Source organism: Mytilus edulis, chromosome 9 (genome assembly GCF_963676685.1).
Source record: "Mytilus edulis chromosome 9, xbMytEdul2.2, whole genome shotgun sequence".
Lineage (NCBI taxonomy): Eukaryota > Metazoa > Mollusca > Bivalvia > Mytilida > Mytilidae > Mytilus > Mytilus edulis.
In genome coordinates, this window is record NC_092352.1 from 75,409,420 (window position 1) to 75,423,778 (window position 14,359).

At 33.3% G+C, this 14,359-nt stretch overlaps 1 protein-coding gene across 1 annotated transcript; it reads right to left on the reverse strand.

The window, feature by feature from the left end:
* Positions 1-332: 332 nt before the first annotated feature.
* Positions 333-8,150, reverse strand: LOC139489024 (uncharacterized). Its single transcript, XM_071275064.1, has 2 exons — positions 7,059-8,150; positions 333-1,029 (listed from the first exon to the last, which is right to left on the reverse strand). The coding sequence occupies exons 1-2, from the start codon at positions 7,482-7,484 to the stop codon at positions 685-687; spliced, it is 771 nt and encodes a 256-aa protein (XP_071131165.1). The 5' UTR covers positions 7,485-8,150; the 3' UTR covers positions 333-684.
* Positions 8,151-14,359: the final 6,209 nt, after the last annotated feature.

Genomic DNA, 14,359 nt, shown 5'->3' on the forward strand with positions numbered 1-14,359 from the left:
AATAAAACAGCTCTGGAAGGTTAAGTAAGCACTGCGGTATGTGTTTTTTTCCTCATTATTCAAGGTCGTATGATGACCTGCAAGTGCTAACTTTTTCGTCTTTTTTTTCTTGAATGAATATCCATCTTTTAAAGAATGGCTCATTCTCAATCGAAGATAAATGAATAAATAAAAACAACAAAATTTGGGTGAGGTTATATTTTTAATTGTCCACGACAATCTGTTTAATTTTTAGTGTCCCAATAGGTTTGAAGACCCATCGTCATTTCTGTTTGGTTATGCCTCTCAGTAATTAATAATTAAATGTATTTGTTGCCATATACAGTCGATAATTCAATACAAAAATATTTAATAAACAACTTATAGATAAATCCTTTTATATGTAAAGAACAATTAATAAATACATGCTTTTGAGCTATAATAATCTATAACAACAAAGGTGTAATTCCGTCATATGACAAGATCTTTCTGGTATTATTATATATTAAAGCACAATGTGGTATAGATCACAGACTGTTAGATGTAATTGGATTATAATTGTATACTCAATTTTTGTAAACAATTATATTCCAACGATGATTAAGCGATTATAACAAAACCGCTCATCTGAAATAATCTGTTAATCTTAATGCAATAATTAGCACTAAGTTTAGTTTATACTTCGAATATTAAAGACGTTTCGTTTCAAGAAGGAGACTCCGTTGTTGGTATTGATGGGGGTTTGCTAGCCATTATCTTGGCGAGTTCGTTCATGTTTCTTTTTACCTTATATCGGAACACCCACGGAAGTTCTCGTTTAGGTAGAATTTTTTTAGGCGGTGGTAACATACTTAGATCGTCGTATTCGCCATCCTGTTCAGAAATAACACTGGGATAGACTATATTGTTTTCTGGGAATGTGTGCATTGTCCGGAAGGAGTCTGGAGTTCTCCGTATGAATGGAGAATGAGCCATAAATCCTCTCTCAGATTTTGATCTAATGTCTGAATACGCTGTCGGCGCAAGTTCCATTTTTGTTGCCATTTGAGTCTACAATAGATAAGATTTATGATTTCAGAAATAAAACGTGCAAACAATAAAAAAAACCCACCTTAAATTCAAATATGATTTATACTATAAACATATTGTTTTTTTTTTACTAATGTTTTACTTTATTATATATATTACTTTTAGTATGTCACAAATCTTTTATGATTTATTTGAAATTGTTTCTTCTTCTACTAAATGAAATTCACAGACCGATCTTTACTGAATTTGCCCATAAACTGTGATGAAGCGCTAGCATACCTATTAACTAAATATATATACAGTAAAAAGTCTGACAACTTAGGGACTCGATTGGTTTTCATAAATACAAACAGCAATTACTGCAATAGGACAAAATGACATGACATGTTTGGTTATCAAAATAAGATATTTAGCGCACTTCGGATAATATCAATAAGAGGGAACACACTATTTGGGGGGGGGGGGGGGGGGCGCTCTAATAATAAGCCAAAAAAATAGAGTGAATTAAGAACGATATTTTACTCTCATTCGTATTATGCAATCTACAATGAAATAATATTTCACAATTTGCATTATAAGTTAAGTGGCGGATCCAGAAAATTTCATAATAGGGCAGCCCACTGACTGACTCAGAAAGGGGGCCTGCTCCAGTGATGTTTCAGTTATTCCCTATATAATCAACAAAAACTTGAATTCCCCACAAAACAGCCCCTAATCCCTAAACCCACCTCTGCAGTATAGATATATTGTCTGTAGTCGTTTATTCAAGACGTGGAACATCAAATTTATAGGAGGAATCTTCCTTCATTCATAATGTCTATATGTAATTGACCTGGTTGTTTCTATGCGGTCTCGAGTGCATGTTAACGTTGTGTTTGAAAGTTCAATTGAAAATTCAATATTTTTCTATATTTTAAAAAGCGAGTGTTTTTTCGTCACTTTTTCACCAAATGTAAATATATGAGCCTCTATCCGTTTTTGAATGATATATAGGAAACATATAAGAAGCATCATGCAGTTATTAACCGCTGTTAAAAACTCTTTAATCCATTCTGAAAATTCAAACGGCAGAAGGAAAAAAAATCTGAGGGAATGACATCCACTCCAAACTGAGTAAACTTGGTGTTTCGACAGGGTAAAAATCTCTGGTTATTCATTCGGTGAATATAAAGGACAGACACTATTGGTAATTTCAGTGTTCGTACACCAAAATGAAAATAATTTTCATTGTAACAGTTTAGTGCGTCAGTAAAGTTGGAAAAATCACAATGTTTTTGGAGTATGCTTTTGAAAATATATTCTGGGGTCCAAATATAGTTTACCTGTAAATCACAAATCGATCTGAACGTGAGAATGAGTCCATCAGTACTAAATTTTGATTTATTAAGTATTACAAAATTAACTTTCAATCGTATTTTTAAACGCAAAGTGTTTTGATTGAATCCAAACGTTTCAAGTTTCTATCCCATGACCCTGTATAATATAGACTCGACACGACTTTTGTTCAAGTACAATATCACAGCAGAACTTATTGTAAGCTGATAATACTTAAACGCATTTATGTCAAAGCTATTAAATTAGAATGTTTAAACATCGAGCGAAAGCATCTTCCATGTTTGTGTCAATACAAACATTGATAAACACCCCTTACTATTTAAACTTTTATTATACAAAGTTTAAAACCTAATGGTTTTATATAAATACTTGAAAACTGAGATTATATATTATGAAGTAGAAGTCAAAGGCCCTGTATAATTTTTACATAATTTGTTCTATACATAAAGTAGAATGTCATATGACCTTGGATTGTTTGTGATTTATGAAAAAAAAATCTCCTTTGAAATTGCGCAGATTCACAAGCTTAGTACAATGCCGAATTTTATGACATGCAGCGGTAATGCATATCTGAAAACAATAAATTGGAAAACATTTTTTTTAGGTAATAAAACTCATATTAGGAATTTATATAACTTTATGTTATATAAATTCCTAACATGATTTTTATTACGTTCAAAAAAATATTTTGAATATAGGAAATGTATTTTTAACTAGCTATCTGACTAATAAGGATACATGATAAACACTCAAAATGAAATAAAAGTAAAAAGGAACACCAACGATGGAAATAATGATATTTAAAAAAATAAAAAATAAGACAAAACTTGATATGATTTAGGCGCAACATATAAAATTGAGAATGGAAATGGGGAATGAGTCAAAGAGACAACAACTCAACTCGACCAAATAAAAAACAACCAAAAAAAAAAAAAAAAAAAAAAAATAAGTCTTTTGATGTGGTAAATATGTATCCGGCGCTGTGTTTAAATATATACTTTTGGAAATGAATCCTTTGGTTGAATTAAGACCTATATTTTATATATAAGCTGCATGTTAGTTTCTGTTTTATTTGGTCTCTTGTGGGGAGTTGTCTCATTGGCAATCATATCATATCTTCTTTTTTATATATACACTGCTATGTGATATGTGTAAGAAAATGACTTTTCCTTTTCTTTACATTCACAAGAGTGTAGGCAGCACACTTTATTGATAGTTGTTTACAAAGTCAGTGCTATAGAATTTATTTACAATAATGTCAATAGGTACACAGCTACTTTTGCATAGGTACTATTTCTGTACTAAAAATCTGTAGTACTGGAAAACTACTTTTAATATTCAGTACTATTTTGTTACTTTAAAATTATTGTAATATTAAGGTACCTGTAATTTACAGTACTTAATTTGTACTTGACATTTAGGTACTACCGTTACATTTCCAGCATTTTGAAAGTTTTTCTATTTCAAATCTCTTAAAATTATGATTTTCAAACATGGAATATTGTTTTATTTCTGTACCAAAATATTTAATACAAATCAACTACTGTAAAATACAAGTACATAAATATTACAATAATTTTAAAGTAAAGAAGTAGTACTAAATATTAAAAGTAAATTTCCAGTACTACAAATTTTTAGTACAGAAATAGTACCTATGCAAAAGTAGTTGTGTATAATTCTTGTAATATGAATCATCATCACGGTCAACAAAGAATAAAAATACTTGCAACGTAAATATTACCGTCCTTAATAATTTTGCATAAAATGTTTGATCCGTTAAACAAACATACATGTAAGTCAATTAATCTATAGTTGCGATATGGAAATTTCTCACTGACCTTGTTATATTGCATGGTGTTACTGTCTAAAAGAAAATCTCATTAGTAGACAACTACACTTGAATGACAAACCAACTGTGATATAGATAAACCATACGCAGAAATGCAGATTCATATGTATCAGGACAGGAAAGAAAAATTCACTATTTGAAAGCAAAAATCATTACAATTGTATCAAAATTATGTAGACCGCCCTTAATATCTGTTATTCACAGGCTGGATATTAAAGTTGTAAATAAGCTTACATTTTTAATGATAGAACAATGCGAAAACTTAAGTTAGAGTATTTTCGCTTTTCTATAACAGCCCTGAATCAATTTGGTTGAATTTGAATAAAGAAAAAAAAAAGATGGACACAAAGTTCCAATCGTAATGCTTGCAAATTGTCTGTTGCAAAATCTGTTAACCAAATTAAATTAAAAGCCACCCATTAAAACCTTTGTAAAGTGCTGACTTTTTAAAATTACAATAAACTTAATAAAAGGAATAATCAAACCTTTATGTTATGAACCATCTTCTGATTAAGCCACATGGGGAGTATACTTTTTCACAACACTTTACAGTAAAACCCTTCTAAAATGTTTTATTGTTAAGGTTTATGACCTCCTCTGTAGCCATTTTTGTACGAATTGTTCAACCATCAATTGTATCAAAACTACAGATATTATGAATAATAGAGACAAGTCATTTTGTACATATAATAGGGGAAAACTTGATGCAAAGCATTATATATTTACTGTTTCACTGCATTTAATAGAAAAAGAGTACTTTGTGGCAAATAAACCAAGATTTTTATAGAAAATTCACAGCCTTTAATACAGAGATTTTTGTTATAACATTTGAAACATAGATTACTCACTTGCTTTTCTATGATGAGCTAGTGTTTATTCTTTACAAAAAGTTCTAACCAACCTGTAAATTCCAATATACCTAGTGCGGAGCTACTAAAGTCGAGCTCACCCTAAAAGGTGTACTTGATTTGGTCCATATTTTTATTTGTTTTAACCAATAACTATATTGATAAACTTGTTTTAGGGAAATCAATGCTAGCATTGCATGCAATAATCCTATATCTATCAGTCATCAACTTGCCAAATATGATAGTTTAAGGATAAAGGCTGTGGATTTTCTATAAAATTTCCACATGTTTAGCATTGAATCAACACAAGGGTACATAATCCTTAAGAGTGTTGAAAGAGATTAAGAGGGAAAATAGGCCATTGTTTGTATTGAGCCAAATATGCCATTGTTTCTCATGAGTCTACAGTACAGTATTAATATCCAATTAATGGATTTGAAATAATCCTTATTTTCATCGACAGAAAAGTTAAAGAAAAACACAACAAACATGATGTTCACAAATGCTGAGGAATCATCTATCAGGGAAAACAGGGTAAATGCAAGATTTCGTTGTTTACTTTCAATATCAAGCAGTTAATATACGACCAGATTGTATGACAAAAATTTGTTATCTATTTGATTTGGAATTAAAAAAAAAACGCCAGAAATGATCTAGTATAATTTTGATATTGTTCAATACAGCATGTACGGTTTAATTTACAATAAGCAAGGACAATGACTGCTGGTTTATATGAATGTTTGTTTGGTATTTATGTAAAATTTTGTTATTTTAAGCTTACAAATACTTCTTGCTTAGAATAATTGGTATGTAAGTGCCGACATGGGGAGGGGTAGCAGTGTACCTCGTTAGGTCACAAGTTCACCACGTTTAAAATTTCTTCATGTCAGCATGAAGGTAATTTTTAAGCAAACTATACAGCTCTATCTCAGTTTTGAATATTTTAAAGATCACAAGGTCGTCCGCCAAACCTCCAAGGTCGCCAGTCGTATTTGACCCCGTTTGGAGCCATGCGATGGAAAGGGACATTTGTGAATTTGTGCCTTATTTAAATCGTGCTAACTTTCAGAATATACGGTTTTGCCACGTCAAGTTCTATATATTTATGTCCTCGATCATTATATGTTATTATCTATTATATATGGTGACCAAAAAGAATTTTAATAACACAGTTATCAAGATCTAAGGTTTCAGAATGGATTGATATATAAAACTCATGGTGTGAACCGAATCGTCATTTTAACTTTATTTGGTGTATTTACCTATATATGTTTAACTTTTAAATATACATTTACTAAAGATTAACAACCCCTGTGTGACAACTTAACTTAAAAGATAAATAAAAGATAAAATATTGATCATAAAATACCAACAGAATTACAGCTTATAGATAGGAATTTTGTCTGTCTTATTTGGATAAGAATTTACACTAGTAAAGTGAATTATTGCACGAAACTTCCTTAAAATTAATAAAGAAAAGGATATTGTGACTAAAGAAGCGTCGTCGCACTTATACTTTTTATTGAAACCTATATTATTTTCATTTATTGATTTTATTTTTGCATTCACAAAGGATAATATGAAACGAACGTGCTTTATACCATTTCACTTCAGCAGTTTATTTTCAATAGCTGTTTATGTGTTATATTTGCCACTGGACATTAAGGAAACTTGATAACAATCAACCAATCTATTTAGTATACAACACCACGAAAACACCAACTCAGAATATAACTGGGGAACCAAAACTGTCAATCTCGATGGACTATTTTCGTTCGACACCAATCAATCCTTCAATAAAAAATTAACTATTTCACCAAGCAATCTTCCCTTTCAATTTTTTTTATAAATAACGTTTTCTGGAGATCGTCCTTGGGTCAATATTACAAATACGAAATTAAACCATGCATAAAACATTACTTTTAAGAGTGGCATAAACCCAAAAAGTACAAGGTTTACTGAATTGTCTTGTTTCACTCTTACTTTGGACTTAGAAAATAATAATTCTAAATACTTACATCCATCATATCAGGTGTGAGCGGTTTTCCATTCTTTCGTAATTTCATGGGTGGAAAGAATCCTTCAATCTGTCTCCTCGACGTCCTCATCGATTTAGAACTTCGTTTCACTTTGTCAAGTTCCTTTGTAGCAAATTCGACTAGTGTAGGTTTTGTCATAGGTCGAGCTTTAAAACGTTCGGCGTATTCCATTGGAGAATTAGATGAAACTAAATGTTGTCTTCCGTATTTCCCCATAGATGAACTACTTAACAAATCAGAGAAAGATTCGCCCGAGTTCTTAGCTGGTACACTACGGTAGAGTAATTGTTGTGCATTAGATCTATTTGTGAATACACCATTCATAAGACCGGGGCTGGTCCCGCCATTATTACGGACTGAATTGATTGGCGGTAACGTAACAGATCCCAGTTTTTGTGTCGACATTTGGAGTATTTAAGACGAAAAATATAATAAATTAAATTAATCCTCTTTTGAGACTTAGACGACTTTAACAGACATCTTTTGTCTCCTTATTAATACCATTATAAGGTATACTTCACAATAGAATAATGTTTTTTTGTCTGTATAATTGACGTTGTTACGTTATACCATGTAAGACACATACATGTTAGATTTAAAACTTATCAATATGACCACAAAACCATGAACTAGCTATAAACCTGTGAATCTTTTCAACTACTGGTCTAGTTGATCGAAGTCACGGATCCGAAACTCTGATGAAAGATCTTTAAATGTCCATTAATATGCTGTGAATTTGTTCCCGTCATCCCCGACGTTGTATTCTTCTTATTTTGTTGTCATACAATGTCAGATTCGGCAATCTTTCAATAAACATGTCCCTTAACAACTGTGAAAATAATATATCCAAATCTTTTTTATTGATAAGTTGTTGACAATATAAATGCAAATAGTAATATTTAATCAATTGTGCATTGATTACGTAAGCAACACTTTATCTACAATTTAGCACCGGTCAAGTTTGTTACTGCACAGCGAACTGCATTGAAAAAATATTTACCACATGAAAAACAAATTGATAATCTGATTTAATCCTTGGTTGTACTATTGATCGCAGCTAGCTTTTGTTAAAAGATTTTTTAGCTCAATAATAAACCGTGTTCAATAAGGATTGATTAAAATTAAAATGGCATTAAATGTCTAGCCGAGGCAAACATCCAACACTTATCAATTTTGACGTTTACATCTACGTTTACATACACTAGTTGAAAGGTAAATACACCGAAGATATACCAGTGATGGTCCCCTGCAGAAGTTTGAGGAATTTGTGTTGGGTTTAAGAGACCTTTACGTCGTGCTTAATCACAATAAAATGATAAATTGGACCATAAAACAATCATTAGTTTAAAAGAATGTTTGAATTTTAACACCGTACATTATATATTCGTCACTCACGAGTCAAATAAAGGTGCAACAACTAAAAATAGGTTATATTTTTAAAAATATAAAAGACGTTTGACAAACTTTCTCCTTATTTAATGATTTTCAATTTGGATTTTCAGTTTCAACAGGAGCTGTAAAGAATAGGATTGACCGGAAGCTAATCAGAAACCGGTATACAGTTGCTTAGCGCGCAAAATTTATCTTTGCAAAGGACTATGTTTAGTGAGATGTATTGTAAAAAACGTTGATTTCGTGCTTTTTTCGAATCTAAAAGCTTAAGGAAACCTTTGGCCGAAACCCGCTTTATGGTCCAAAATATTGTGTAGCCAAAAGTTGCGTCGCCAGGTAAACTAAATTTGCGACAGTAAAACTACCGATGGATGTCCGCAAAGCTTCAAATACAATACAGTTATCTCTAAAGTAAAATCATCAAATACAACATATATCTAAATATTAAAAAGGCATCAGCAGTATACCGCTGTTCGAAATTCATAAATCCATTGAGAAAAAGAACAAATCCGGGTTACAAACTAAAACCGAGGGAAAACAGCAAATATAAGAAGAGAACTACGACACAACAGAAACTGACAACATTAAAATGTAACACACACAGAAACGAACTATAATATAACAATGGCCATTTTCCTGACTTGGTACAGGACATTTTAAAAAAAATATGGTGGGTTGAACCTGGTTAAGACTAAACACAAATGCAGCCACGTCCATTTTAGACAAAACACGTCTTAAAATTAGCACAAATGCTAAACTTGTGAAGCTTCAGTATTATCGCTATTTTACGAATGTTTCCTTTGATCTTGCTGACTGATAATTTCCTATTTTCAGGAATGTCGAGTGATATGAAAATTTTCGCTTAGAGACTAAGGGAACACGTGCCGTTGTGAAGGAAATTTACAGCGTCTGCATAGGTAAAACAACCGGCAGTGTCAGTATTACTGGATGAGAAGGATTCTGCGAATCTTTTGGCCACAAAATATTTCAAACGAGACCTTTTTCCTCAGATGCCAACAACAATATATAGCCACAACTATTCGACGCTGGAGGTTGATTGGGCATGTCCTACGGAAAGACGAGGAGGATATCACAATGTCAACACTCCACTGGACCCCAGAAGGTAGAAAAAAGAGAGGAAGACCCAAAATGACACGGAGAAGAACTGTAGAGGCAGAGGCATGAGACATGGGGCACACTATACAGAAAACTGCCAACGACCGACAAAAGTGGAAAATCTTCGTTACTGCCCTACACGCCAATGGCGCACAAGTGCAGAAAGTAAGTAAGTAAGTCACAGGTAAAATAGCGATAAAACAGATTATCATTGGTCATCTCAACTCAATTGTTATTCTCACGTTCGCCGTACCGGATCAAGCGAGAAAATCAATATCTTACCCCTCCGTGAACTTACTCCTTAATCGTCACATATCGTCGTCTTTTTCTTCGCCAAATCTGTGGCCATTTCAATAAATCATGAATTTTCTTTGAGGGTATGGATTGGCTTACAGAATAGAGAAACGTGAGCAAAAAAGCAGAATATTAGACAGAGCAGAATAGAGAAAACAGGCTAAACAAATAAAGAACAGAGAATTAAGGAGAGCTAAAATTAAAAGAATGGAAAATAATGGCAAGTTGTATAAAAAAAAAAGAAGAGAAGAATACCTCACAAAAATAAAGAACACCGCCCCCTCAAATACAGACCCTCTCCTATATGTTAATGTGAGAATGATCAAAACGTCAGCGAGTACTTTTGTTACATGTCAAAGATATATTTAATGCAATTTTTCATATTCGAAGTAAATTATATTGGCCATTGTAAACTTTATGTCTGATAAATTATAGGGGAGTTTTTCGACAGGGATAAATTAACCTTGGAATAAGGGACAGAAGGTGGGAGATGGCCTGATTGGAACCAAGAACCAAGATGTTGTTTATTTATAAGAGTTGTTATGATATATGAACAGAATGGGTTCACCTTCTTGTATTGGGTATATGAGGGCTCCGCTTTTTGTATGCTGCTTATTGTTGCTTCTAAGTTTTGCCTAATCCTCACCACTTCTCACCAACTAACATCATCCGATATCGCCTCTGTACGATAAAACGTGAATATAAAAAATGCTGGACAGACCCATTTTGAAGTCAGTTAAAAATTGAATTTTATAGACATGGCAATATACAAAGAGCAATAACTCGGAATATTTTGCCGACTACTTGTAGTTTATAATTACAACATAGCGAGTAACATTTCCGTATAGCAAATAAACGGAATTCATGATTTGAAATTGTTTCCTCAATTCCATGTTATTTCCCTAGGATTCGAATCGGGAGGGGGAATCCCTTTTTTTGCCATAAAAATATAACGGTTCCTACATCCTCATTTAAACTCCTCCCGGTGCAACCTCAGTTTTTAAAGAAGTAAAGATTAAATACCGATTGGTGCCTAGTTTTATTTCAAATCTTTGATCATCTTTGGTTCACCGTTGTTGCACCAGCCCTAACAATTGTCCTGAGTTACATTCAGACCTGTCTTAACTCGCTTGGTCGTATGAGATAACGAAATCAGAAACTTATATGTTTACTTTAGATTTACCATTGTCAATTCAACAGTCAAAAGCGGTACCACGATTTCCCGAGAAATACAAGAACCTTTATAATATCCCAAAAACAAACTGATATATCCCGATAAAAAGATTTTTATGGTGTTACTAATATACCACAAAAAGATAAATTAAATATGTTACTCGTTTGCCTCATTTTAGTGATCTTGATACCAAGATGATTTTCATTGGTTTGTTCATGTGCATTTTGAAGCAAGAGAATTTTATCCAATACAAGAGAAAGTTTTTGTATAATATCATAGTAAAATGGGAAACACCAAGTTCTGTTATTTCAGCTCAGTCTTTGTGCGCACCTTTAATAAATCTACAAAACTTTACATGTAGTTTTCACTAAACTTCAGATGTGAATATCTTAAATTTCGTCTGAAAATATGCAGTTTCTACATCCTTTCCGTATTTCAAGCGGCCTAGTTTTCACTACCATCAAGCTGAGAGACTACTACAACACTATATACTATAACACTGTATTATAGTAGTCTCAGCATCAAGTTAAATGATTGTGTTATCATATACATGTATTCCCAGTGCTGTACACACTCAAGTCATGTACTTTGTGTGTCTGCCTACCGTGTTGAAGAGTTGATGATACCACAGCTTGCATATCACAGTGGCGGATCCAGAAATTTTCATAAGTGGGGGCCCACTGACTGACCCAAGAGGGGGCCCGCTCCAGTCAAGCTTCAATGATACCAAATATAAGCAACCGTTTTTTTTTTACAAAAAGGGGGGGGGGCGGGCCCCTCACCATTAAATCCGCCTCTGTATCATATAGATAGAAGGGGATACAACTGAAGAACGGTAAAAATGACGCTAACCTAATCTGAACTTGATCTGAGTTTTGTGGTAATAAGCATCGTGTAAAAGTTCCACGAGATTTGGTTGAGGCAAACTAAAATTAGAGAACGGATTCGTAAAATTCAGCAATTTTTTCCATTTGTACAGGGGCATAACTCTTAGGGTGTTATAGTGATGCCACCCAATTTCGAACTTGATTCATGTTTTGTGGTAAAAAAAAAAACACGGTGTATTAGTTCCATAACATTTGGTTGGGGCAAACTAAAGTTGGAAACGAAAACTTCAGCAATTTTTATGTTTAACTAGAGGCTCTAAAGAGCCTGTGTCGCTCACCTTGATCTATGTGAATATTAAACAATGGACACAGATGGATTCATGACAAAATTGTGTTTTGGTGATGGTGATGTGTTTGTAGATCTTACTTTACTAAACATTCTTGCTGCTTACAATTATCTCTATCTATAACAGTACTTTCTGTGGAAAATGTTATTGAAAATCTTCAAATTTTAAGAAAATTGTTAAAAATTGACTATGAAAGGCAATAACTCCTAAGGGGGTCAATTAACTATTTTGGTCATACTGACTTATTTTTAGTTCTTACTTTGCTGTACATTATTGCTGTTTACAGTTATCTCTATCTATAATAATATTCAAGATAATAACAAAAAAACAGCAAAATTTCCTCAAAATTACCAATTCAGGGGCAGCAACCTAACAACCGATTATCCGATTCATCTGAAAATTCCAGGGCAGATAGATCGTGACCTGATCAACAATTTTACTCCCTGTCAGATTTGCTCTTAATGCTTTGGTTTTTGAGTTATAAGCCAAAAACTGCATTTTACCCCCATGTTCTATTTTTAGCCATCTTGGTTTGTTGGCCGAGTTACCGGACACATTTTTTTAACTAGATACCCCAATGATGATTATGGCTAAGTTTGGTTAAATTTGGCTCAGTAGTTTCAGAGGAGAATATTTTTCTAAAAGATTACCAAGATTTACAGAATGGTTAAAAATTGACTATAAAGGGCAATAACTCCTAAAGTGGTCAACTGACCATGTTGGTCATGTGACTTATTTGTAGATCTTACGTTACTGAACATTATTGCTGTTTACAGTTTACCTCTATCTATAATAATATTCAAGATAATAACCAAAAACAGCAAAATTTCCGTAAAATTACCATTTCAGGGGCAGCAACCCAACAACGGAATGTCCGATTCATCTGAAAATTTCAGGGCAGATAGATCTTTACCTGATGAACAAATTTACCGCATGTCAGATTTGCTCTAAATGCTTTGGTTTTTGAGTTATAAGCCAAAAACTGCATTTTATCCGTATGTTCTATTTTTAGCCATGGCGGCCATCTTGGTTGGTTGGGCGGGGCACCGGACACATTTTTTGAACTAGATACCCCAATGATGATTATGGCTAAGTTTGGTTAAATTTGGCCCAGTAGTTTCAGAGAAGATTTTTCTAAAAGATTACTGATCATTACTAAGATTTACGAAAAATGGTTAAAAATTGACTATAAAGGGCAATAACTCCTAAAGTGGTCAACTGACCATGTTGGTCATGTTGACTTATTTGTAGATCTTACTTTACTGAACATTATTGCTGTTTACAGTTTATCTCTATCTATAAGAATATTCAAGATAATAACCAAAAACAGCAAAATTTCCTTAAAATTACCATTTCAGGGGCAGCAACCCAACAACGGAATGTCCGATTCATCTGAAAATTTCAGGGCAGATAGATCTTGACCTGATGAACAGTATAACACCATGTCAGATTTGCTCTAAATGCTTTGGTTTTTGAGTTATAAGCCAAAAACTGCATTTTACCCCCATGTTCTTTTTTTAGACATGGCGGCCATCTTGGTTGGTTGGGCGGGGCACTGGACACATTTTTTAAACTAGATACCCCAATGATGATTGTGGCCTAGTTTGATTAAATTTGGCCAAGTAGTTTCAGAGAAGATTTTTGTAAAAGTTAACGCAGGACGTCGAAGGACGATGATGCTGGACGCCAAGTGATGAGAAAAGCTCACTTGGCCTTTCGGCCAGGTGAGCTAAAAATGTGCCTTACTAAAGAACGTTAAAAGTGACACAACCCAATTTCAAACTAGATCTGCATCATGTGGTTATAAGCATTTTGTAAGTTTAATAATATTTGATTGAGGCAAACTAAAGTTAGAGAACAGATAAATAATTCAGAAATGTTTCCACTTGTAAAGGGGCATACATGCAACTCTATAGGGTTATAGTAATGCCACCCAATGTCGAACTTGCTTTGTGTTGTGTTTTAAAAGGCAGAGGCAGTGAATTAGTTTCATAACATTTGGTAGAGGCAAACAAAAGTAAGAGAAAAGAAACGAACTTTGGGACTTACGGATGGACTGAAGACAGACAAGGGTAACCTTTTATCCCCACCCCCATGCTGAGGCGGGGCATAAAATTGGCATGAATGTTC